Source organism: Ochotona curzoniae, unplaced genomic scaffold (genome assembly GCF_017591425.1).
Source record: "Ochotona curzoniae isolate NIBS_2020 unplaced genomic scaffold, NIBS_Ocur_1.0 scaffold_2453, whole genome shotgun sequence".
In the NCBI taxonomy this organism is placed as follows: domain Eukaryota; kingdom Metazoa; phylum Chordata; class Mammalia; order Lagomorpha; family Ochotonidae; genus Ochotona; species Ochotona curzoniae.
In genome coordinates, this window is record NW_024467094.1 from 15,934,386 (window position 1) to 15,960,419 (window position 26,034).

General features: G+C 39.2%; 1 protein-coding gene across 16 annotated transcripts; it reads left to right on the forward strand.

Annotated features, from left to right (window-relative positions):
- Positions 1–1,626: 1,626 nt before the first annotated feature.
- Positions 1,627–25,609, forward strand: ZNF207 (zinc finger protein 207). Of its 16 annotated transcripts, none has more exons than XR_005885950.1 (16): positions 1,627–1,842; positions 2,929–3,055; positions 5,111–5,249; positions 6,624–6,794; positions 6,898–6,973; positions 7,448–7,495; positions 8,524–8,594; positions 11,569–11,726; positions 13,037–13,129; positions 14,077–14,319; positions 14,870–15,029; positions 15,172–15,318; positions 16,314–16,348; positions 18,449–18,503; positions 21,619–21,697; positions 22,687–25,609. XR_005885950.1 is itself a non-coding variant. In XM_041001475.1 (15 exons), exons 1-14 carry the CDS (start codon positions 1,802–1,804, stop codon positions 18,467–18,469), a joined length of 1,530 nt encoding a protein of 509 aa, XP_040857409.1. In that variant the 5' UTR covers positions 1,627–1,801; the 3' UTR covers positions 18,470–18,503; positions 21,619–25,609. The 16 variants fall into 16 exon arrangements, 14 of the variants coding, with proteins under 14 accessions (XP_040857409.1, XP_040857410.1, XP_040857419.1 ...); XR_005885949.1 differs by having other exon boundaries at positions 21,619–21,684; XM_041001475.1 differs by having other exon boundaries at positions 21,619–25,609.
- The last annotated feature ends 425 nt before the right edge of the window (positions 25,610–26,034 follow it).

The following is a 26,034-nucleotide window of genomic DNA, read 5'->3' on the forward strand; positions in this document are numbered from 1 at the left end:
TAATACCCAAGCAAGAAGGAACTTTTTTTTTTTTAGATTTAATTATTTTTATTGGAAAGGCAGATATGTAGAGAGGAGAGAAAGAGAGGAAGATCTTCCGTCCAATGATTCACTCCCCAAGCGGCCGCAATGGCTGGAGCTGAGCCAATCAGAAAAGCCAGGAGCTTCTTTTGGGTCTCCCACATGGGTAAAGGGTCCGAGGCTTTGGGCCATCCTTGACTGCATTCCCAGACTACAAGCACGGAGCTGGATGGGAAGTGGGACTGCCCATGTGGGATCCCTGTGCATTCAAAGCAAGGACCTTAACAGCTAGGCTATTGCCCTGGGCCCAAGAAGGAACTGTTCTTCAGGAGAGTATGAATTAGTCTCAGAGGGAGTTCCGATATTGCATTGGGGCTGGAGATCATTGCCTATAGCTTGAGGGGCAAGCATGGATGACAGTCCTGAAAGATAAAATCAGTAAGAATACTGGACAGGCTCTTTACAAGTTAAGTGTGATTGGAACTTAAGTTTGTGTAACACACTTAAATAGAAATCTTGAGTAGAAATCTTTGAATAGAAATATTGCCCTTGAAATCTTTTCCCTTAGAATACAATTAAGCATCATCTAAAAAACCGTAGCAATGTCAATGCTGAAATTGCAGAGTTAGATGCTTCAATTTCTGAAATTTTTAAAAACAATCAAAACCAATTTCTGGTACTCAATTACTAGAAAGCATTGCCAATGGCATTTGTCTTTACATCCCTTTGCTATTTGTTTTGGGGGTTCGTGATTGCTATTTACTTTTTTACTAATTCTTGTTTGCTAATATTGTCTTTATATAGTCTGGAGACGAATCTTCCGAATCCAAACCATAAGTCATCATCAACATGCAGTCACTGCAACCATGCTTTAGAAAATGAGAGAAAGAGGGAGAGCCTAGAGAGGGAGAGAAAGGAAGAAAGACCTTCTGTCCACTGGTTCACTCTCCAAGTGGCCCTGCCTTCGGATTAGCTCAACTCGGGTTGTCATGGCTATTTGGCGAGTGAATCAGTAGATGGAAGATCTTCACCTCCGTTTCTCCTTCTCTCTGTAAATCTACCTTTATACAAACCATCTAGGGATTTGTAGTTTCCCCCCTGCCAGCTTTGGGATTGTCTCGGCACAACACAGTCTATGTGCTCCAGTACTGTTGTCTTAGTTCGTTTTCAGGAACCTAGGCTCAAAATCCTGCAGCTTTTGCTCCCTTGGTGAGACAGGCCCCCTTCTTCCCTTCACTGTACCCCCTCTGCCCCTCAGAAGGGCCCTTCTTGACCTCCCAGTGACTGTGCCAGGGCGTGCCAGGGCCGCCCTCCGAGGTGCCCCGGAATCCACGCAGGAAACTTGAAACAAAAATAACTGGTATTTGAGTTAGCCCTTATTTTTAATGACGCGGGGAAGTCTGTTTTGTTCTTTTTCTCTCCTATTTTAGGGGGTGCTAGGCCTCCAGATCCTGGTTCGCAAGCACCCCGCGGGGATCACCAGGGCGGCGGGAGCGGGAGGCGGGGCCAGCCGGGCGACAAGATGGCGGCCGCCGGCGTCCTTCCGCCCGCCCCGCCCGGCCCCGCCCGGCCCCGCCCTCCGGCCGCGCGGCCTGACGGGAGGCCGAGCCGCGAACGACGGGGTCGGCCATTTTGTGTCTGTTTCCTGTGGGACGCGGTGGTAGCCGTTGGGCCGGGAAACCGAGCGCTTATTTTATTTATTATTATTTTTTTAAAACTTTGCTTTTTCTACCTCTTGACTTTTCCTTCCCTAATTTGTCGGTAGAGAGCGAAGAGGAGAATGGGTCGCAAGAAGAAGAAGCAGCTGAAGCCGTGGTGCTGGTATCCTTTGTTGGCTGGAAATCGAGGCCGGGCGGGCGGTGAGGGTGGCGGCCCCGCGCCCGGGAAGGCCCTGGGCTCTGGGGACGGGGGACGGGGGTGGTTTCGAGGCTGGGATGGTGTTGGGGAAGGACGTCGAGGGCTTCGGGGCGCCCGGGGAAGCGGCCTGGACGCCCACCCCACCTTGAAGGGCAGCGTCCCCTCGGGGCTGCCGCCTCCGACTCCCCCTCGTGTGGTGACGAGACGTTTCCGGAGTGCGGAGTCTTCCTGACTCACCCGGCCTCACGCTGGCGGAGTCGGGGCTTCGGGGCCGTCGCCTCCCCGGCCCTGCCTCGGACCCTTCCCGGGCTTTGGGGCACCAAAAAAAAAATAGTACATTTCTTTACACCCCCCCCCCCCCAAATTTTTAAAATGTTTTTTAAGTGTATTTATTTATAGTCACTAAAAACCAACTTTTAAATCGGTCACGAATTTTGTGCTTTTTCGGAATGTCGAAATGGTGAAGTAAGATTTCACAGCTCGACTGAACTCCTGCATGAGTTCGGGTACGTTCTTCAGTTAGCCAGCCCGATTAATTGGGAGTTGCACTCGACTTGGCGGATTGTTCGCTTGAGATTCTATATCATTGTTCACACCGTGAAGTTAAGCTTAGGTTCTAAATATCACTGAATTCTTAGGGTTATTTTTGTTGGCCCAAAGCTGTCGGTCGAGCTCGGTCATGAAATTAGTTTAGTCCTGACATAAAATTGGGGATTTCTTAATCAAACGTTTTCTGTCCCTGATATATTTGTTAGTATTGAATACAAAAAACCCCAACATATCTGCAATAACACTGGAACATAAAATGTGTTGCTGATGACAGAAATGTGCTAGCTTAGGTAGGACTAGTGAAGAAGTCCTTCTGAGAAATTGAAAATGCTGACATTATGGCAAGTGGGATCTCTAATTGTGTGATAAATATCAAAAGCAAGGACTATAGGACTGCTTGGGTTTTAGTTGGTTTATGTGTTGATTTATTCCTATTCTCATATGATTCATTTAATATGTATTTTTATTAAGCTACTTTGGTGCCTTAACGGTATTAATTAGGTATTGTAACAGAGATTTTGATGATGAGAAGATCTTGATACAGCATCAAAAAGCAAAGCATTTTAAATGCCACATATGTCATAAGAAGTTGTATACTGGACCTGGCTTAGCTATTCATTGCATGCAGGTAATATACTTTTGACTGTTTAAAATTTGTTAACTTGGCAATTTCAGCTTGTACTCTTAAAGTTCTCCTTGACAACTGAGATTCTTGATTTCTTGAAACTGATAACTAGATAGCTGTAAAATATATATATAGTATCAAGAAGGTAAATCGGCTGTTTTTTCCTTGCCAAGACTTGCCTATTTAAAAGTCTAGGTCAGAGGGAGAGACAGATGCTTCCATCTGCTGGTTCATTTCCCAAATGCCCTTAGTGACCAGCTATGGGCCAGGCTGGAAGTAAGACAGGAACTCCATCTTTTTCTGCCACTTTTGGCTGGCATCTGAGTGTTGGGCCACCATTTACTGCCATTGCAGACACATGAACAGGAAACTCACAATCCCAGAAATTTGCACCTGTACAAGGGATGTTTCAGATGTAGTGTGTTTACTTAATTAAGCAGTATTGGCCCTTTTATTTTTAAGCTGTGTCTAATTTGCTTTTAAGATTTATTCAGTTTTTATTGGAAAAGCAGATTTACAGGGAGGAGAGACAGAGAGGTCTTCCCTCTGCTGGTTCACTTCCCATATGGCCACAATTCTAGAGCTGTGGAATCCAGGGACCTGGGGCATCATCCTACACTGCATTCCCAGGGCACAAGCAGGGAGCTGGATGGGAAGTTGAGCAACCAACCTGGACACCCATATGGTTTTCTAGCTCTTGTAGGTGGAGGACTAGCCAATTGAGCCATTGTACAGGCTCCTGGCTTTCCAGTATATGCTGGGTGTTTGGGATATTTGGGGATGAAGGAGCAGATAGCAAGTCTGTTTCTTTGCCTTTGAAATGAAGCGAAATCGGTGAATGTAAATTTGTGCACATTCCTTTTATCCAGTTATGGTGAGAATACTGGATTAATATTTGAGAGTCTGCTACATGCTACACTCAGGTAGTTATAGATAGCTATTTAAATTGAAGATTAAAAATTCCATTTCCTTCTTTGGTAGGAAACACATTTTAGTAGTGGTAGTTGCATGTGGTCACCGTTGACTGTTGAGATACGGCAGATAGGGAACACTTGTGAATCACAACAAGCTTCTATAGGACAGTGCTGTTGTGCCACTTAACAATTTAAGGTGTTTAGATATACAACAGAAAATTTTTAAAAGTCTACCATTGTGAATTGTAGAGTTACATTGTGGAGGAATGTACTTTATAAATATTTGATTTATCTTAAGTATTAACTAAAGCCAAAAACTAAACAGATGGGATGCATAGGAGGGCTGTGAACTCCTGAATGAGAAGTTGACAGCTGAGCAGACATTTGGAAGGAAATGTAGTTTCCGATCAAATGGGGAAGCGTTCACATCAGGAGTATTCTAGATGGAAGCACCTTGTGCCCACTGGCTAATGTGGGCCGTTTTCTTTAGATTTTAATTCTGGCAAAGTGCAGTGGAAGGAGTTGAGGCTTAGAATATTCCAGGTAGGAGTTGAGTATCACAAAGACTGGATGGAGTTTATTAATTGCTTAGATGTGTGGGGAGTGAAAGTGGGGATTAAAGATGATTGGCATTTAACATGTGACTAACAAAATTAAATACTGAAGAATAGGCTTAGAGATGAAGACAACAGAGGTAGTGTTGTGTAACTTTGAGGAAGACTTATGAAGTGTTCAATGGACTTGGTAGAAATTTGGGAACATACTGTACAAAAATGGCTGATATAAGCTGTGATATGAGATTAGTTGATCCTCTCTAGGAGCATGGTTGAATGAGAAAGAGGTCTCTGTCCTAGGCTACTACTACACTTGATCTTAGCCAAAAGGCTCAGAAGCGATTATCCCAGGCTACAACTAACCAGGTCAGAATATGAAAAGGAACTCATCAAGAGATAGAGTCGTGTTCTGGGATCCCAGTGAACAGTTTTCAAGGAGCAAGTAATGGTACTGAAACTTCTCATTAGTTCTTGCTCCTGTGTTTTTAGCCTTAGCCATGTGACTTCTCATTTGGGCTGGGTGTGTGAAATATAGCTTTGTCTGTGCTTTAATGGTAGGCTTCTTTTTTGTTGTTGTTTTTAAATGTTAGGTACATAAAGAAACAATAGATGCTGTACCAAATGCAATTCCTGGAAGAACAGACATAGAGTTGGAAATATATGGCATGGAAGGTATTCCAGAAAAGGATATGGATGAAAGACGACGACTTCTTGAACAGAAAACACAAGGTAAAGATTAACCTGTGTTCATTACACATTTTTCAGTTCTCAGGTGCAAATGAAATGGTAGATTTATTCAGAATTCCAATTTCTAAGGTTTGTTTTTCCTTTGAATCTTGTGATTATTGTTGTTGGAATTGGAAATTGAAGTTGTGTATTATTCATATTGGTAGAAGGTGTTGTTTTTCTGTTTTATATATATATGTATATATTTTAAAGATTTATTTATTTTTATTACAAAGTAAAATATACAGAGGAGGAGAGACAGAGAGGAAGATCCTCCGTCCAATGGCTCACTCCCCAAGTGAATGCAATGGCTGGATCTGCGCCAGTCCGTAGCCAGGAAGTTCTTCCAGGTCTCCCACACCGGGTGCAGGGTCCCAGTGCTCTGGGCCGTCCTTGACTGCTTTCCCAGGCCACAAACAGGGAGCTGGATGGGAAGTTTAGTCACCGGGATTAGAACCGGCGCCCATATGGTATCCCGGCACATTCAAGGCGAGGACTCCAGCTGCCAGGTCATGCTGCCAGGTCCTATATTTGTTTATTTGAAAGGCAGAACTTACTGAGAGAATTGTGGTGAGAGACAGAGACTTTCCATCAGTAAATTCCCTCCCCAAGTGACTGCAGTGCTGAAAGCAGAAGCCAGGAGCTGCTTCAGGTCTCACATGGGTATAGGGGGCCCGAGGACCTGGGTCAGCCTCTACTGTTTTCCCAGGCGCATTAGCAGATAGTTGAGTCAGGAATTGATCTATCAGGACTTGACCTAGTGCACAGTTTTGGATTGGTGGCAACGCAGGTGACAGCTTAATTCATTACAGCATGGTGTCAACCTCTTCCACCCCCCAACCTCGCATAACATTTTGTTTACTTGTTTGAAAGAGATCTTCATTGGTTCACTCCCTAAACTCCTAGAACAGCCAGGCTGAGTTGTGCCAGGCTCAAGCTAGGATCCAGGAGCTCTACCTGGATCTCCTACATGAGTGGAAAGAACTAAAGTATTTGAGCTGTATTCTGCTGCCTTCCCAGGCACATTATCAAGACGCTTAATCAGGAGTGAGTAGCTGAGACTGAATCATTCACTCCCAATATGGATGTTGTGCATCCTGTAGGAGCTGTCAATCACCTTTGAACTGCCCCCCTAAAAAAAGCCAAAATCTTTGTCATTGTTTATACCAATTGTGGTGGAATAGACAGTTATTTTCAAAATTACTCAGGATAAGCATTTTTCCTATTGTAGGATAGGGGTAGGATGCCAACATAAATTAAGAAGTGTAGTTTTGGAAAAAACAAAATCTGAAATACGTTGCTTTAGTGTTGACTTTCATAAGCATGATTAGATTTTTTGGGGGTCTCTGTGGAAGAGTTAATTAAAACTTTTTTTAGCAGAGAGTCAGAAAAAGAAGCAACAAGATGATTCTGATGAATATGATGATGATGATTCTGCAGCCTCAACGTCATTTCAACCACAGCCTGTTCAACCTCAGCAAGGTTATATTCCACCGATGGCGCAGCCAGGACTGCCACCAGTTCCGGGAGCACCAGGAATGCCTCCAGGTAGCACATGAGATTTCTTAAAAGTTGGCACTCTTAGAAGTTACTGATATGAACCTACTGAACTCTTTAATATTTCCGATTTTTTGGACATTCTTATTTGTAGGCATACCTCCATTAATGCCAGGAGTTCCTCCACTGATGCCAGGAATGCCACCTGTTATGCCAGGAATGCCCCCTGGGTAAGAAACCTTTCAGTTTCCATGCAGGCTTGTGCCTAGTAATGATCATTACTGCTTGGGTATTACATGAATGTATGAAATATTATATGTTTTTTGCTGCTACAAGGAATGGGCTTTATTAGTCTTACGTTTGGCGCATAAAGGGTCAAATGCTGAAAATGCAAGTTTGCCTTGGAGGACAATAGATTGTGGGTCTCAGGATATGTGTAGGCAGTCATCTGCTTCAACTGCATTTGCCTTATTTAAAGTAGTTGTAGGCTTGAGTTTGAGGTTTCAGAACTCTGACACTTCGTGGTTGTTACAAGAAAACTCTTAAATGATTTATTTGTTGAAGCATCAGAAACATTTTATATGAGGTGCTCTTGCCCATCACTTTAACTTAAATATTGTTGGATATGAGAGGTATACAATACACTTTCCCACTGTATTTTGAAAATCACAGTTAGATTTTGATTTTGTCATACATTTTCACAGATTGCATCATCAGAGAAAATATACCCAGTCATTTTGCGGTGAAAACATGTAAGCATCTCATTCATAATGTAATTCAGGAAGTATAATGATGTCATTTTTTGTGTGTGTTTAATGGTATCTATTCACTTGACTTCAGAAGTTGTCTAAGCATTCTCCCCTAAAACTTGAAATTTGCAAAAATTTACAAACTGATTAATAACATCTCTTGAAGGAAATAAAACTTGTGAGGGGATAATTACATCCATTAAAAGACTTGGTAAAACAGTTAGTATTTGGAGACTATATTTGGAGAATATATATTTTCTTCAGCCAAATTACATGCTTCATTTTTTTACAATAAAAATTGTCTTTCTCATAAAACCCAAAATTAAAGTTGACATGCATATGATTTTAAAGTGAATTGGATGCTGGTATTTGAATATGAGCACCTATAAGGGTAAGAAAATACAGGTTAAAGTTATGCAGCACCGTAGTTGTTATTGGAAAAAAAAAACCTGTTCTGTTAGAGTTTGATAGTCCTGTTCTTACCTGCTCCAAAACAAAAACATGTTATCCAATAGTGCACATTGGTGATTTTCCTTTGAAAAGTCAACAACTGTACATTGCTTCCTTTTTGTTTATGTTTTGTGTGAATATTTTCCAAATGAAATCCAAGGTGGTTTTTGCTTTCTAATTGCACATATTTTATATGAGGCCTCCTGTTAATATCTTAAGGGAAGTACAGTACTTTTCTTGCTGACTTTTTTTTTTCCTCCAAAAATTAGGTTTATTAGTAAACTTAGAATTTTGGTTTGTAGAAGATTTATTTTTGTATAGCATAATTGTACATAATTATTGGGTTATAAGTGCGATCATTTCATCCTTGGTGCCGTGTGTAATAACCAAGTTAGAGTTAATAGTATTTATACCAAAGGATTGCTTTTGATAGGATTGTTGTAGTGTGTGATATACTCTTTCAGCTTGACTGGTTTCAACATAAGGGATCTCTTGTCTAGTATTATTTCAGACCTTAGCCAAGACGTTTTCTAATTTATGCTGTAATTAACTTCAGTTTCCTGATATTTCCTTTTTAATAGAATGATGCCAATGGGTGGAATGATGCCACCTGGACCAGGAATACCACCTCTGATGCCTGGTATGCCACCAGGTATGACATCTTAGGCAATTTTCTTTTAAATATGATGAACTTTATACTAAATTTCTTTTAAGAATTTTGTTTGAAAGAGTACAGATTGCTGCTTTGGACAGACCAAATCCAGGAGCTTCATTTAGTTCTTCCCTTTGGATGGCAAAGACACAACAGTGGGTCACTTCCATTGCTTTTCCCAGCCACTATCAGGCCAATAGATGTGAGGAAGAACCACTGTGACACAAACCTGGGCCTATGTGAGATCACTGGTTGCAACTTTGCCAGTTGTGCCAAACACTTTAGACAGTAGATATGTGGGCATTGGTGTGGTCTAATGGCGCTTGCATTTGGCCTGGCTATTAACTTCGTAAGTCAGCTGAGATGAACGAATCCCAGAGAACAGTGACTCTAGCTCTGGATCTCAGCTTCCTGCTAATGGAGACTCTGAGAAACAGTGTTAATGGCTCTAGTACTTGAGTTTCTGATGCTTTCAGTGAAGACCTGCCTTATTTCAGCTCTTTGGGGGATAAGAGGGAGCAGTCATTACTGCATTTGTGGGGCTTCCTCAAATAAAAATAATAATTATTATTGGGGTTGAATTCAGTAATAAAATGATACAGGCTTTGAAATTAGTCATAGAGCTTAGCACTGAAGCTTAGATGCTTTATTCTTCAGTAGTTTTAATTCTTTTTTTTTTTTTAAGATTTATTTATTTATTGGAAAGTCAGATATACAGAGAGGAGAGACAGGAAGATCTTCTGTCTGATTATTCACTCCCCAAGTGAGCGCAACGGCCGGTACTGTGCCCATTTGAAACCAGGAGCCAGGAACTTCTTCCATGTCTCCCACACGGGTGCAGGGTCCCAAGGCTTTGGGCCGTCCTCAATTGTTTTCCCAGGCCACAAGCAGGGAGCTGGATGGGAAGTGGAGCTGCTGGGTGGGATTAGAACCTGCGCCCATATGGGATCCCAGTGCGTTCAAGGCGAGGACTTTAGCTGCCAGGCCACACTGCTGGGCCCAGTAGTTTTAATTCTTAAGGAGTACTTTAGGAAAATAGTAGAGAGTATTTGGATGGGAAAGGCAGACTTACTGAGATGAGATCTTTCCATCTCCATTTCATTCCCCAAATGGCCTCAGTGGTTGAAACTGAGCTTTAAATCTTCAATTAAAGAAATGAGTTATTTTGATGCAAGAACTTACAAAGGGGAGAGAATATGTGGGCACAAAGAATTTTACTACTTGAGAATATCAGACTTGCTTTTTGTTTAAAAAAAAAAATTGTTTTTGGTTTTGTGTATTTTTATTGGAAAATCATGTGCAGAGAGAGACAGATTCTTTCCCCAAGAAGCCACAATGGTCCAAGCTGAGCCGATTCAAAGGCAGGAGCCTCTTGTGGGTCTCCCACATGGGAGCAGGGTCCCAAAGTCTTAGTCCTTCCTGGGCTGCTTTCTGAGGCCACAAACAGGGAGCTGGATGGGAAGTGGGCAGGCAGCTGGGATTAGAATTGGCGCCCGTATGGGATCCTGCGGCATGCAAGGCAAGTAGTTTAGCCAATAAGCTACCAGCTGAGTCCTTTTTGAAGAAACTTACAGAGGAGGAGATAGAAATTTTCTGTCTACTGGTTCATTCTGCAGATGGCTGGATTTGAGTCTTTGCCTTCCGTGTACCCAGATCCCACGTGGGTGACTGGTTCATGTCCTGGCTACATTTATTTAACAGCTCCCTGCTTGTGGCCTGGGAGAGCAATTGAGGACATCCCAAAACCTTGGGACGCTGAACCAGTGTGGGAGACCTGGAAGAACTTCCTGGCTTCCGATCAGCTCATTTCCAGCCGTTTTGGCCACTTGCGGAGTAAATCAGTGGACGGACGATACTTCTGTCTTTCCTTCTCTATGTAAATCTGCCTTTCCAATAAATAAAAGTGGAGCAGTTAGGACATCGAGTGTTTGCCTAATCGGATGTTGGTGCTGCAGGCTGAGGGCTATCTTCTTGAGCCACCATGCTGACCTTGAGATTTAGTTTGTATTTCATGGCATATTTGGAAATGCTGAAGGAACAGTTGATACATGACAACAGGGACAAAACAAAGTAGCAGTAAAATTGAAAACAAAAATGCAGCCATTCTTAAGAAAGGCTTCACATATGTGATGCTGTGGTGTTTTGATATTTAATAAATAAAAAAATGTCTATTTGTTGTGAAGCAGGATTTAAGTTGTATAAATGATCAGTAAGATTTGGGTAGTTTTATTTCGTGTGATTACAGGAATATGTGTGAGAAAAATAAATTATTTAAGTGGCCTGTGTTGTGGCATTACTATTAGAGCCGCTCCTTTCAGTACTTGCATCCTATATGGGCACTGGTTCAAGTCTCCGCTGCTCCACTGATGCCCCTCTTGCTGCTCCTGTGCTTGGGAAGGCAGGGGATGGCCCAGGCGGCTCCTTCATGCACATGGGGAGCCAAAAGCAGCTTCTGATTTCAGTCTGGCTGAGCCCTGTGGTGGCTGTGTGGGGAGTTAATCAGCAGGTGACAGAATTGTCCTTTCCCTCTCCTCCTCTATAACTGTGCCTTTCAAATAAATAAGGTAAATTTTACTGGAGGAGAAATAATACCCCATCTGCCAGTTCTCCGATGTAATAGATGAATGAAATAATTCTCATTTGTATATTTCAGTGTTTGCCAAAGCAGTGGCGTTAGCCTAGTTGCTGTACCTAGTGTTGTTTTGCACTTGCTAAGTGTGACACAGATGAACATCGGGAGCAGGTGTCGTGGTACACTAGACTCAACTTCTGCCTTTGGTATTAGCATCAAAAACTGACTGCTCCAGTTCCCTCCTTTTAGGGCCTGGGAAAGAAGAAAAAAGACATTTAGAGGCATGATTGCTGGGGGAGAAAAACCCAAGTGTTTCGGAGGTTGAGGGTTTTTCTTTTGTTTTTTTCCCTCCTCTTTCTGAAGTAAATGTTTAAGGAGCTATCTGTGCAATCTTTTCCTTAGGTATGCCTCCCCCTGTCCCACGTCCTGGAATTCCTCCAATGACGCAAGCACAGGCTGTTTCAGCACCAGGTATTCTAAATAGACCACCTGCACCAACAGCAACAGTCCCTGCACCACAGCCTCCAGTAACCAAGCCTCTTTTCCCCAGTGCTGGACAGGTAAGGTAAAATTCCTGAAAAGGAATTGCACTTACATTTACTTTAAGTGTAAAGTGCAGTAGCTTATAGAAATCTTAGAAATTGTCTCATTTTTTGTTAGTTGTACTAAACATAATGAAATTGGTATATCTTCTGTGTTTAGACAGATTCATTTCCTCTCATAAAAGATATTGGAGCCAGTGGATTTTTTTTACTCTCTAGTAATATTCTTTTATGATTTGCTTATTAAAGATTTTTCACTTACTTGAAGAGGCAGAGTTGTAGAGAGGTTTTCCATGTGCTGGCTGTCTTGAGTTGAGAGCAACAGCTGGAGTTATGCCAGACCAGGTCAGAAGCTTGAAACTCCATCTGGGCCTGAGCTCATTCACTCAGGCCATTTTCCTATACTTTCTCCAGTGTCTTAGCAGGGCACTGGATTGGAACTGGAGCAGCTGTAGTACAAACTGGCACAGATGGCATGCCTGTGTCACCGGCAGTGGCTTAACTCATAACCCGCTGCGCTACAACATTAACCGGAATTTCAAGGGTTTTAAATATATGATGACATTGGAAGATCCTCCAATAACCTATTGGATTTAGTGGCATGAGACCAGAATCAAATGTATCATTTCTTAGGCTATTCCTCTAAAAATAGTGGTAGACTATATTGCAGTATTCTGAAACAGCATTCTGTGACGGTTTTGTCCTGGTCAAACTTGTGTTTCCTGGTGGTTTTGTCTCCCAAACTTTTAAAATGCCACACAACATAAATTTGGCTTGTCCCATGAAATATGAATATAATGATTGAAACTTTTCTGTTTTATTCAGAATTAAGACTAGGACGTATATTTATTGTGTAAGCTTTTTTGTAGCTGATGTTTCCCTTTTTCAACCTTGTATTTCTTGCTTATGGATATTAAAGACATGTATGATTACCTTTTACTTAAGGGAGAGTGAAATTTTGTTGATATTAAACTTTGACAAAATCTTGTAGAGTTATTTGTACAAGAATTGAATTGCAGTGTCACTATTAATGAACTTGTACTGTCAGCTTAAGGTACCATTCTTTAGAAATCAGAATACAAAACATATTAGTTCTTTAAAAGAAATTACGGTTAACTGACGTTTGTTGGTATATAAATTAAACAAAAAATTTAGGCTGTTGCTGTCACTGTTGTAAATGCTTTAATTGCCAGCCTCTGAGTCACAATTGATTGCATTACATTTTGCTGTTACAAAAGATGCAATCTGTACTAAAAAGTCTACCACATGGCTTCTTTTCACCCATTGGTTTGGAGACTTTTCATTGTTTCCTTTCTTTTATGCTACAGATGGGGACACCTGTAACAAGCTCCAGTACAGCTTCATCCAATTCAGAAAGTCTGTCTGCATCTTCTAAAGCTCTGTTTCCTAGCACAGCACAAGTACGCAGGAAGTGGCAGTTTAAAATTGTTAAAATGGCTGTATAAACTTAACCCTTTGGACCCTACCTAAAAACTGAATCATTCCACAAAATGTTTAGTTTTTAAATGTAAAATTAATGACGCTAATCAAAAGTTCAATTTTTTAAAAATTTTGAGTTCATACTAACAACCAAAATGTAGTATAAACTTATGGCTCTAAAGGGTTAAAAGCATGTAAGCAGTAAATGCGTTATAGTGGTCAATGATTAGCTGATGCATGTTTAAGCTGTTTTGATTTATGCTGTTTAATGCATCACATTGATATACGGAAATGAGTGCTCTGCTTTTGGTTATAAAGTTGACCTAGTATACGTGGTTAATGTTTGGTGTTAGAAAAATAACACATTACTATTGATATATTTTACTTAAAAGAGCCTGCTGAATTTAACCCTTTTGTCCATGATAAACACCTGGCCATTGCTAATTCAGAGGGAATTGCATTATAATTTATAAATAGTTCTAAAAGACATTTCTGTATTTTGTCACTAACTATTCATGGGATGTGTAGTCCACACTTGTATTTGTAGTTATTTTTGAGCTGCTTGTTACATTAATTACTTTAAGCAACAATTTAAAACATTAGAAATGGAGCACATGCTATTATGATATGTGATGCCATATCTCAGCAGTTTAGAATAATTAATACAAAGTACTATAAAATTTTGGGTGAGGAGGTGGAAGACATCTGAGAATGTAACATTTGCTGTCCCTTGTTTCCACTGCTGAGATGTTGACTAAATGTCTTCATTATCTTGTGGATTACCTTGGATTTTGTGGAATATTATCATTTCACTTTTTGTTAATTTTATGTGAAGTTTTGTTGGTGGTGCCTTGTTTATACTTTAATCTGGATGTAAAATTTGTTACAGGATTTTGGAATTTTGTTGATGAAGGGTTGTATTTTACAGGCTCAGGCAGCGGTTCAAGGACCTGTTGGTACAGATTTCAAGCCCTTAAATAGTACCCCTGCAACAACTACAGAACCCCCAAAGCCTACATTCCCTGCTTACACACAGTCAACAGCTTCAACCACTAGTACAACAAACAGTACTGCAGCTAAACCAGCGGCTTCAATAACAAGTAAGCCAGCTACGCTAACAACAACCAGTGCAACCAGTAAGTTGATCCATCCAGATGAGGATATATCACTGGTAAGTTTTCTGGTTTTGATTTATTTTTTTCTGAATTTTAAAATTTTTTACTAGCAGTGTCTGGAGAATCCATGGTAGAATTTTTGTACCTTTGAAAAGCGTTAGTTTTATTCAGCTTGTTAATCTGACTTAATTATTAAGTGGTTTTTATCCTTATTTTTAAGAAAATGTGTAAGCCAGATGAATCTGAGTGTACGGTCTTGGAAGCAACCCCCTTCCGCAGTTTCTACAATGTAGTGAATTGAATTCTTCTTTATACATCATTTTGGTTAGAAATAAATTTATGTGCATTAAGATTATGTGTTGGTTGGATTTTACAAATACCTGGAACCCAAATCAAGGAGTTTGTTTGCTAGAAGGAATATTCCAGAGCTTGGTAGCATTCCAGTGGGCACTGTTTTGATAAATCAGTTTATCATTTTTGTGAAGCCAAAAGTACATTTTAGCGAAATAAGTATAAAATTTTAAATAGAAAGTTTATATGCTTGATTTTATGAACAATATAACTCTGCATTCAAGCACTTCATGCTGTGCTCACTTTCACTTTCAGGAAGAGAGAAGGGCACAGTTACCTAAATATCAACGTAATCTTCCTCGACCAGGCCAGGCTCCCATTGGTAATCCGCCTGTTGGGCCCATTGGAGGTATGATGCCACCACAGCCAGGCATCCCCCAGCAACAAGGAATGAGACCCCCGATGCCACCTCATGGTATTGATGTTTTTATGTTTCATTGAGTGAATTTTCTGAGAAACATAAAATAATGAAAATTTATCTGCAACAATATATTGTATTTTGAAATATGGTGTAGAGCCAACTCAGTGTTTTTCTCTGTGTTTTAACTGTTTTTTAGGTCAGTATGGTGGTCATCATCAAGGCATGCCAGGCTACCTTCCTGGTGCTATGCCACCATATGGGCAAGGACCGCCAATGGTGCCCCCTTATCAAGGTGGACCTCCGCGACCTCCTATGGGAATGAGACCTCCTGTAATGTCTCAAGGTGGCCGTTACTGATCTTACTTCATCCAGTCTAATAGGTTTGGAGATTAAACCTTTTCTCAACTTGTGCTGTTTATATAGCCAAGCTTCCGTCAATAAGGCTTCATTGTGACTTTAACAAACATAATCTTCCCACATACCAGGAACTATTGGACATTTAATTTACATGGGAAATATTATTTGGAATAATAAACAGGAACTTTTCCTGAGGTTGCAATTTATACTGTATGGCTTCTTTTTCATGTTTCATCTAGGTTTTTAGAAGTGAAGTATAGTAAATTTGGTTCCTAAAATTGTGAAGGCGCTGGAATTACATGAACATACCACCTTATTAAAGGCAAGTTCTGTAAGCTTACATTGCTATTTGTAAAGTTATGCCTTCACAGCATTTCTAATGCTGTTGGACTTCATGTCCCCAACCTAGCTTGGTGAGGGCTGTAACTGTTCAAGTACCCTGTACATTGGAAGTCTGAATGTGTAACGATATTTAATGTATTTAGAATTCCTCATGTTGCAGGGTTTAAGGAATTTGACCTACCGTGGTCATGTGACTTTTCTGTACTGTTCAACTTCATTGTAATAAAAAGAGAGAAAAATTCATGCCTTTTTATTCATAACCCAGCTGTGGACCACTGCCTGAAGGTTTGTACTAATGCATGCCCCTAGTAGATGTTCACATAATAAAAGTTTTAGTTACTGCTGCAAATTGCCATAGAACTGGATAGATGTTCCTTAGCTGCATGTGTTCAATTGCATAATATATATAGACGTGTATTTCAATGGTCTAGTTAGCAGAACAGCTTTCATATATAGGAATCATTATATAATGGAAATGACATCTTTATATTGTGTCGTCTTTTCATCACTTTTGGTGTTAGCTTATTTCAGAAGTTAGGGCTTCTGAATGTAAAACTTGAAATGTGAACCTTAATACTTTGGCCTGCTGACATATTTAGAGCCAAGTGCCAGACCTGATCATTTTCTTTTGATTCTAAGATTTCAGTGCTGCATGGACCTCAGAAGCCTTTCGGGTGCAAACTTCTAGAAGCTTAGGTGCATGCAGTGATAGCTTCTTGTGGTGTAATGGGTTGATGTGATTCATTCTTGGTGTGACACTGGGAATCTTCTTAGGGTGGCTAAAAGGCTGAAACTAATCAGTAGTTTGCAATTCTATTCCTGCAGGGTTTACAGTATTTATTTGATGGGATGGGTACTCTGTTAATAATGCTGGATAGCTTTACTGTTAAACCTGTATCTATGACAATGTAAAATGTCAGCCACTTTCCAGCATGGAATTTGTAGAGAAGATTGCTCCTCAATATTTCCTGTTGCAAGCTTTTGTAGACCTTTGCTTGAATCTGCTTTTCTGAGCTTTTGCAAAGTAGTTATTTATGAAATTACCTATACAAAATAATAGTGAAATGAAATTAACTTCTTCCAATTCCAGAATTAACACTTTAGAAATGGTAACATTTCTTTTTATGTGAAAATACAGATAGCACATGAGGCTTCAACATTAGGAAAATATATTGAAAAATGTTGTAACCATATATGGCTATCTGTGTAAGTGATGGGTACACTCAGTACATTTAAACACTATGAAATGTGATTGTTGTTTTAAATCTTTTACTTTACTGACTGGTTTTATAACTCCTGTGCTGCAGTACAGTTGGATGTGCAAAGCAGTTGGGTAGTTCAAAAGCGTCCCTGTGACAAAGGCATGTCTTGCCTACAGCCAAGCCCTCGGAACATAAACCCAGGCACTCCAGCATATATGCCAGTCTCCTAAGTCGTGTCTCAGCTGGGAGAAGCATCTGCTCCAGCATACCATACTAGTTAAATATTTCAGTATGTATATTTAGATTTGTCAGTACAATTTTCATACTGCCAAGCCCATGAAAATTTGTGTAAATTTGTGCCTCTTTGCCTCCCTCCAACCCCACCAATTGTGTGTGTGAGAGAAAGCATCCCAATCACTTCCCAAATGCTTGTAGCTTCCCTGAAGTTCAGATCTGGGAATTCAATCCAGTTTTTCAGGTGGGGTCACATGAATAGTTATCTGGGCCATCACTGGAGTCTACTTTGGCAGAAAGCTACAGTTAGTAGCAGAGCTGGATAATGCAGGGAACGCAGGGTAAAAATGACGTAAGTAAAATGGAGAATGGTTAAACAGGAAATGTCTTCTAGTGGAGATCAAACTGCAATTTAATCAGAGTAAACCAGTGTCTTCTGGGAAAGGTTTTTGCTGAGTGTCTAAAGGGAGAGAACATAGCTTGTGCGTTTTAATGATGATTATAATTGAAAGTGGTACTGCATGATACTTTAAAAAGATTAGCTTACAATTTATGTTTATAGCCATATAATGCAAAGGTGGTGCTTCTTATGTAAAATGGTTTTTGCAAGCATCAAAGCATAATTAAGCTTCTGGAAAATTACCTTTACCTGACTGCTTCTGGGGTCCATAGTATAGCCGAATTACGAGCAGATTGCGTAGGGACAGGTGAGGGCAGGAGAACTTGAGCTGACCTTCCCAGAGGTCATGTGAAAACTAATGTATTCAGGCACAAGTACACTTGGGTAGGGGTTTTAGTTAAGGTCACTAGGGCTGGCAGCCATGGCTTTACCTCCCATCTACTACGATACTTAGCACAGTTGAGAAGCAAAAACGACCTCAACATTTTTTTTTTCTGGCACTAATTTTCTACCATGTATGTTTTTCTGCTGTTTGAGAATAACAGGACCAGCAGATTAGGATCAGCATTTTGAGTGTCCACTGGAATAAACGTTTGTTTTTGAATACTTAGTATTTTGCTAATTTCACGCATTTGTCATTAGAAAAGGGGAAAAATACTCGCATACTGCTATTCCACTGATCAAGTCATGTGTTTAATTTTAACGCATTTGGGGAGGAATTCCCAGCAAAATTGTGTGGGTTCAGAATGGAATTGTAGTAGACAGTAGTTTTGGGGGTTTTTTCCTTTTGTTTGTTTTTTTTTTTTTTTAAGAACTATTATTTTTTTTTTCTTTGCTTGCTTGATCATTGGGATTTTTTTTTTTTTTTAGATTTAATGCATGTCTTTTAAATTAATTGGGTAATGTTTTCTAAAATTAAAATTTTCTTCTTCCTATAGCCCTGCCATAGGACAGGCTGAGGCTGAGTCTCAGTGTTGCCCTGTTCAGTCTGAGGCAAGTGGGATTTATTTTATTCCTTATAGGGGCTTTCACAGCTTTATGGCTGTTGGATATTTATGTCCCCAAACTTGCAGCAAGTTTGGTGAAGGCCCCTAAACTTAAGTAAACTTAGGATTTTTATACTCTATTGGCAGAGAAGGCTCTATATTAATATTCACGTTTGATTGTGGTGTTAACGAGCATAGTTACTACTTGAATATGTAATTTTATGTAATTTACTTTGCATTACCTGGTACTTAAACAGCTTCAGTTAAGCTTGTATTATTATATTGAACTTTAGTAAATTGACAAAATTGATGTTATAGATTTGGAGGTATGAATTGTTTCAAATTTCCATTTTTGTTTTTAGGAAAATCTTACTGGTTATTTTCTCCTCAGACCATTAAATTTAACGTCAAGGATAAGTTTAATCATTGGTAATGTCTTGGATACTGAAATCTGCATTCTTAATCCCAAGCTTACGTATTGAGCATTATGGTTGAGAGGTCATATGGAAATGCTTGTGACTTTGATATTTTCAGATATCACCACATTAGAGCAAATGTTAATGTAGAGCCCTGTGTAAAGTCGCAAGATGGTGTATGTGTGTGTGTGCTTGTGTGGCATATATCAATGTGGACAGCATATTTGATAGACTAAAAAGATAATAAAAGAGTTTGGAACTATAAACATGAGTTTATTACTAGTTTTTCATGTGACCAAAAAATGGATGATGATATATTACAGGATGTTACATTTTTCAGCCTCACTGAGCAGCGTTTCAGTAATGGGCTGTCTGTAGGAGGTGCAGGGGGTAAGGAGGAAGTTGGGAAAAGACACCAAAACACAAGCCAGGGTTATGTTTGATAAGTGGTGTTTGAGCCCCATACTATCTGGGTAGTACAGCATTCTACCAAATGCAGAATTGTGCATGTGTGATATTCATTCTGCGAAGTATTAAACAAATTCATGCATTAATTGTATCCTAAAATTTTGATCTCCTGGAATAGACTGTACTATACTTTAAAATGTTACTAAGTGTGGACAAGGATTTTGTATTTTTATAAGGAATATTTTATAACTTAATTACATATTTAAAGACTTCTTAATTGGAGATCTATTTGCTGGTGTACCCATTATTCTCCAATACACTGACATCTCTAAGTTTACATGTCCTAATTCAAACGTTGGCGATTGGAATAAATACAATTAAAATAGGCTTTTGGCCTGCCTGAGTGCTGCAAGAGGGGAGAATGTTCTAATGGTGCCATAATACATTGAAGCTGACAAAAACCTCATTTAAGATAGAGCGTGCTGTTGTGGTTCAGGTACCAAATTGTGCACTGCTAAGTTTTGGCAAATGCAAGGAAAAGATGACATTACTTTACAGGGATGAGGTTTTGTTTGGCCAGTTGCTTAAAACATGCGTAGTATTTACTAGTTAGTGGATAAATTAGAAACATGAGCCTTAAAGTTTTCTGTAAATCAGACATACCTTGTTTTCATAGGTTGTATTTACCTACATAAAATTGTGAATAATATTTTGCCATTCTTCCCTTAAGAAGGGTTTTTCCATTGAAAGCAGAGGTCTAATATGCAAACATCCTCTCAGTTCACTTCTAGCTGGCTGTCTCATAACAGTGAAGGTGATCTTTTGTTTAACCCCTCAGTGCTTTGGTATCTGTGGCCAGAAATACTTAAATTGTGACCTTTTTTTTAATGAAAGAAATTATCTGATCTTTCCATGTGATGCCAAAGCAAGCACTTATTTTAACAGTATTGTGTACCCCGACACATAGTAGGATGTGAAACTTCTGCAGTGTTGAATTTAGAAAACTACAATCTTAGCGGAGCTACTTCAGTTGAAAGGATAGGGAATTAGAAAAGTTAGCACTTGAGTTTGAGCTACAAAGTGAAATTTTGTTGCTGAATTTTGAAATAGAATAGCACAGGTTCTCTGAAATGGAGCCTTTCCTGGCCAGGTTCTGTGAGCAACATATACTTAGTTACTAGAATCTGTTTATGAGGATTAATCGCAGAAGAAATATTGTTGAGTAAGCTGCCTTAATGGTTGCGTGGATGCCACCCATGATGTTTAAGGGAATGTGGCACAGCTTTAGTAATGTACTACAACTGTTGTCAGGAGTTTGTGTAAGTAAAGACCTTTTGACTTTACCTTGGGTTGAAGAACCTTTTTGTCTTTTTAAAATTTGAGGAACTGGCAATGAAAATCATTTCATGCCCAATTTGGATAAAAATGAAATTATTTCCCCAGAGTATTATACATACATCATTAGTGGCAAAGAAACACCCCATATACTAGGTTTATACTTAAATAAAATGGAAAGTATACAGTTTCCTTAGTTTTATGTGATTTAGCAGTCCTTTAGTTTTATTTGGAACGCAAAGCTAGACAGGTATCTTACATGTGCTGGTTCAGTCATAAATGACCTTAGTTAGGGACTGAGGGGGGTCAGAGTAGGAGTTGTCCTATTTCCTTAATGGCAGGAAGGGTCCAAGGACTTGAACCATCTTTCCACTGCTTAGCAGTTTTCTAATTGGAAACCAAAGTGGACAGGTTTTCAGTATCTTTCTTGATAGCTTAGTTCAGTAGAAGAGCTACTGCTAAAATTTGAATTGGAGAAATATGAGCCATCATTAATGCTTTGTTAACATGATATTCATACATAACAGTTTGCTTCACAGCTCATGTTTAAAAGTTACAAGCCAATAATATCTAGTTTTTATTAAAATGAAAGGCTTAAGCTTTTTCCGTAGATGGATCTATGTGTTAATTTAGAAATTCCCTTCCTACGCTAATCAACTATGTAAACATCAAGAATACAATTTGTTAAAATCCTCGTTTTGGGTTATAGGGTTTGCCTGTTTACTAAAGATTTCTATCAGCTTATATAATGCAGTACAACAAAGATGTGGCCTGAGAAATTTGTTATTAGCTCATTCTTACGAAGTTAAAGTTTTATAGCCAGCAAAAGAAATTTTGTTTAATCTTAGGGAAAGATTTTGAATGTATTGATAACGGGCTCTGAGGAAACGTAATGCACATTGACTTTTTAAAAGTATGGATTGAACTCCTTAGTTTAATACAATTTGTGTTTTTGTTAACTAGCAGCAGAATTTCAGCATTTGCTACTTACTGGTAGAGAAGAAAAATCCCACAGCCCTGCCAGTACAGGTTAGTTTAATCTGTAAGTACCTGATGTTCCTATTTTTTTTTTTAAACAAACATATCCATAAAACCCACACAAGGAAGAAAAGCTTTGCAGTTACTTGAATGGGAGTGTGATAGATGCACTTGGGCCAAAGCAAGTCTAGGTTTGCTAACCTTAGGTGTAATAAAGGTTTAGTACTGTTCCTTTATTATCTGGTCATGACTGAACCTAGGTAAATTTGTTGTGCGTTAAAGGAAAAGACAAAGTTTTGATTACCTGTGCCCATATTTGTACATAATGCAAAGTTTAGGACTTTGATCAAGAGTCTGAGACCATTCATAGTGGTTCTCACATTCACCTTTTTACTTTTTAGAATGAACCAACCTAAGGGGGAAAGGCATTTCCTCGCCTAACAATAAATAGAAAATGCTTTCACAGTGTTTATTCATACATGTTTTTGTTAGCACAAGTGAAAAAGGTACTCATTTTTGTTTGTCACTTTTGTAGCTGTAACTTTTACCTAAATACTCAATTGACATCTTGCTATACACGTCAAGAAATCTAGCTGAATTCTGTAATCCTTTTTAGGGACAGTGAGAATGTAACAGGTTGGGAAATATTTTATCACTTTTATTTTCCTGAGTATTAATTGTCTGAAGCATCCGTGAGCAATTTCCTTTACCCTTAAATACTGTGTTTTTATGTTGACATAAACTTGCAGCACAGAGGAACAAGGAATAAAGCACACAGCTTAATATCCACCACCCAGAGCTATGCTTCCACTCTAGCAATTATGCTAGGATGTGGCTTCCTCTGCACCCAAGTGTGATCTTGTCTAGTTGTAAAAGTAGTTCATCTGTTATGATGGATGGTAAGTAGCCTTACCAAGAATAACTCCTCTATATCTTAAATGAAGTCATTAAATTTAACATAGGCTATATTCAACAGGTAATTAAAATATTTGATAAGATCCATTTGTGTTTTTAATAAATTACCAAGAGAATAAGTTTCATTGCCTTTCGCAGTTTATTGTATGTATGAAATGGCATTGATATTCAGTGGAAATGGTTTTCCTTAAAACCATCTCTTAAAAAGCTGCCTCTCTGGTGAGTACTTTTTTTATATTTTTATATTTCAATTTCATCTTACATTGAGCCAAAACAGCACACCTTATTTAAAAGTAAACTAGCTGAGTGTCTACATTTGTGGAATCAGGAATATTAAATAAAGATGACTACCATTTCATTGTTTGGCATTTTCTCGCTAACCCTGAGTTGCTTTTTCCCTACACTAAACACAAATAAAAGTGCTTTGACTAATTGTTCCCTTTTGGTGAGATTGGTTATCTAGCTTTTTAGAGCCTATTACAACTTAATACTTTCTTTTATGCTTACAAAATGTATTTTTCTCAATGTTTCTGGTTCCCAACTTATATAGGTCTTAAAAAAATCAAACATCAGGACTTCTTTTCGTTCTTGGCATACAGTTTGTTGCATTGTTTGAGCAACAGTTAAGTGGGATTGGGATGAAAAGAGGACTTACTATGATTGGTCTAGCAAACCAGCGTTTTCCAGCTGCATTGTTTCTGAATTTCATTTAGCCCTTCTAAAAACTTGGCATAGAAATATTGATTTTTCAAAGTAGATGTAAAGGTGAAAATTAGTATGACTTATAATACATTTATCACCACCGCCACCACCCTTTTCGCTATACTGTGGTTTTTTTTTTTTCCCCCATTTAAGTTTTTAGCCAGATCTTAAATAAATTCAGTAGTTGTATCTTAAAGCTATTTTTATACTGTGCTTTCTGGTAAGATTTTTGTGAACCAGCAGTACTCAACTCTGATTGATTCTAAAATGTATGGATGTGCTACAGTAATGCCCTCCTGTAGTAAATTTTTAAGAAACTGTTGGTTCCTATCCGGATAACCCAGACAGTGACAGATGGTAAGTATGTAAGTTTAAATGTATGTAGTAGTGGTGAGACTGAGTTGCCAACATTCCATACTTTAAGATAGTATTTAAAAGTGAGCAAGAATTCTTGATATCTCCGTTGTATGCATGTCTGATATTGTTATACGTTTTCATGCATAATTAGTAGTTGAGTGTTTTACTGTTTTCTATGATACTTAATTTATACTCTAAGGTTTTTTCAGCTTATAATTAAAAGGCTGTTAAAAAATCCAATGCTTTTAAAATCCAGTGCTATATGTTCACTTGAAGTCTTCCATCACTTTCCACCTGTAATTGAAACTGACAGTAGGCAGCAAATTAGATGGAGGGGTGTCTGCTGCTTCTGGAATGCTGCAGCAAGCATATGGACAGTGGAAAGATGTGAAACTGAAACTTGTTTTCTGTTAAAGCAGGTTTTTTTTTTTTTTATTAATGGAGAAGCAGTGATGGAACTTGGGAGCCTTGCCCCATCCTGCCATAATAATGAGAGAATAAATTAAATTTTCAAACTGATGACTGGTGCTGCTATAACAAGAAGGGTTGTTTGTTTCTGGAAACAGATGTATTTGTTAGCATGTTGTATCATTGCTCCTGCTGAGGAGGGATATGCTTGGCGTGATGGGAAGGGCCTCAGTGGAACTGCTTGGGGAAGATGAGATCATTGTACAGCATTAGATGTCACACCTCAGGACGCCAGCCCACTGCAGGTTACAATAAATGCTAAGTTTTGCTCACCAATGATAGTGTAGTCTTTATATTAGGATTAAATTGGTAACATCAGTGATATTAGTGCATCTTGCCATGTTGATGGGTTTAATTGACCAAGTTGCTGGAAACTAGTGCAGAACAAAAGCGGGGAAACATTTATAATTGCATATTTAGTTTCTGTCTTTGGTTAGGATTTGGGAAGATAGGTCATGAGCAAACTGGAACTCACAAAGAATGGTGAAATTTGTTTCATTGGTTGTGGGTCAGTGGAGGGTGTGTACAGGGAGTCACAAATTCTGTTTCAAATAGTTGCTGTTTTCCAATCAGTCTCTCACTTCAGTTACACATTGAAGCTTTTTGCTTCACAAATTATTAAAATCACTTGTTAGGAGGGGATGGATTGCTATTGTCATGTGTGCCGGAGTGGCTGCTTAAAAAGATGAATAAATATTACTTACAACACTTGTCTGAGTGAGCCCTCTTTTTTGTGTCTGGAATAGTTGAGCTGATTTACAACTTCATCCATCCTTGGTAAATTTGTTGAGTCCAGGAGTTAAAACTTGAAACCGACCACAGCGTGTCTACACGGAGGTTGATTTTGGAATAGGGCATGGTGAGATAGTATTGGTGTATAAAGAGCAAGATGTAGCATAGCTGGAAAACAAGCATGACTGAGTATGCTGCTTCAGTAATTATGGACACATAAAAACAAGTTACTAAGTTTCAGAATATGGGGTGGACAGTTTACTGACTGGATGTTTACCATGTGTATCTGCACACAGTGAATATTGTAAAGCCAATAGGAAAAAAATGCTTATAAAGCCTGAAATTCCAAAGATTTTGTAGTAAAATTCTATTATTGGAAAGGCACATCAGCTATTTGGAAAGAAGCAGAAGTATCATCACTGGTTCTGTTGGTTCCATTGCACAAATGGCCATAAGTAGCTGAAACAAAGCAAGTCGGGAAAAGCAGTTTTACAGAGAGGAGACAAAAAGAAGCTCTTCCATTTGGTTCACAACCAGAGTTGAGCCAGTGTGCAGTGAGGAGCCAAGTATTTCTTCCATGTCTCCCTTTTGGGTGCAGGGCCCCAAGGCTCTGGGCTGCCAACTTCTTTATAGGCCTCAAACCGAGGCAGGTGAATTTGAAGAGGAACTGTCAGAATACTGATGACTCCCATATGCGATCCATTCATTTGTAAGGTTACAAAGGCTCATTTTAAGTTCTACTTGCACAAAATTGATAATGATGTTATCTCCATTGGGATTTTCTCAGTTTACCTTTCATGCACCGGAGTAGCATCTAGGTGCCACTTATAATCCTGGCAGCCCTGCTTCCCATCCAGCTCCCTGCTTGAAGGTTGGGAAAAGAAGTGGGAAACGCCCAAGGCTCCTGGCTTCCGAATGGCGCAGCTCTGGCTGTTGCGTTTGCTAGGGAAGTGAATAGATCTTCCTCTGTCCTCTATATCAGACTCCTATGAAGATATTAAAATTCAGCTTATTTCACAATAGTGAAGTATTGGTAGTTTTGTAAAAAAAACATTGCAAAGTCATACACAGAGGAGACTGGAAGATCTTCCATCTGATGATTCCCTTAGTGGCTACAATTGCTGCAGCTTAGCACACAAAGCAAGAAGCCAGTAGCCTCTTATGGTTCTCCCACCTTGGTACAGGGAGGGTCTGAAAGCTTTAGGTTCTCTTCAACTGCTTTCCCAG

Coding starts and splice junctions, on each gene's coding strand:
- ZNF207 (XM_041001475.1), top strand. CDS start 1,802: ATGGGTCGCAAGAAGAAGAAGCAGCTGAAGCCGTGGTGCTG. Junction 3,056..5,110: donor TAGCTATTCATTGCATGCAG/GTAATATACTTT, acceptor TTTAAATGTTAG/GTACATAAAGAAACAATAGA. Junction 7,496..8,523: donor TCATTTTGCGGTGAAAACAT/GTAAGCATCTCA, acceptor CCTTTTTAATAG/AATGATGCCAATGGGTGGAA.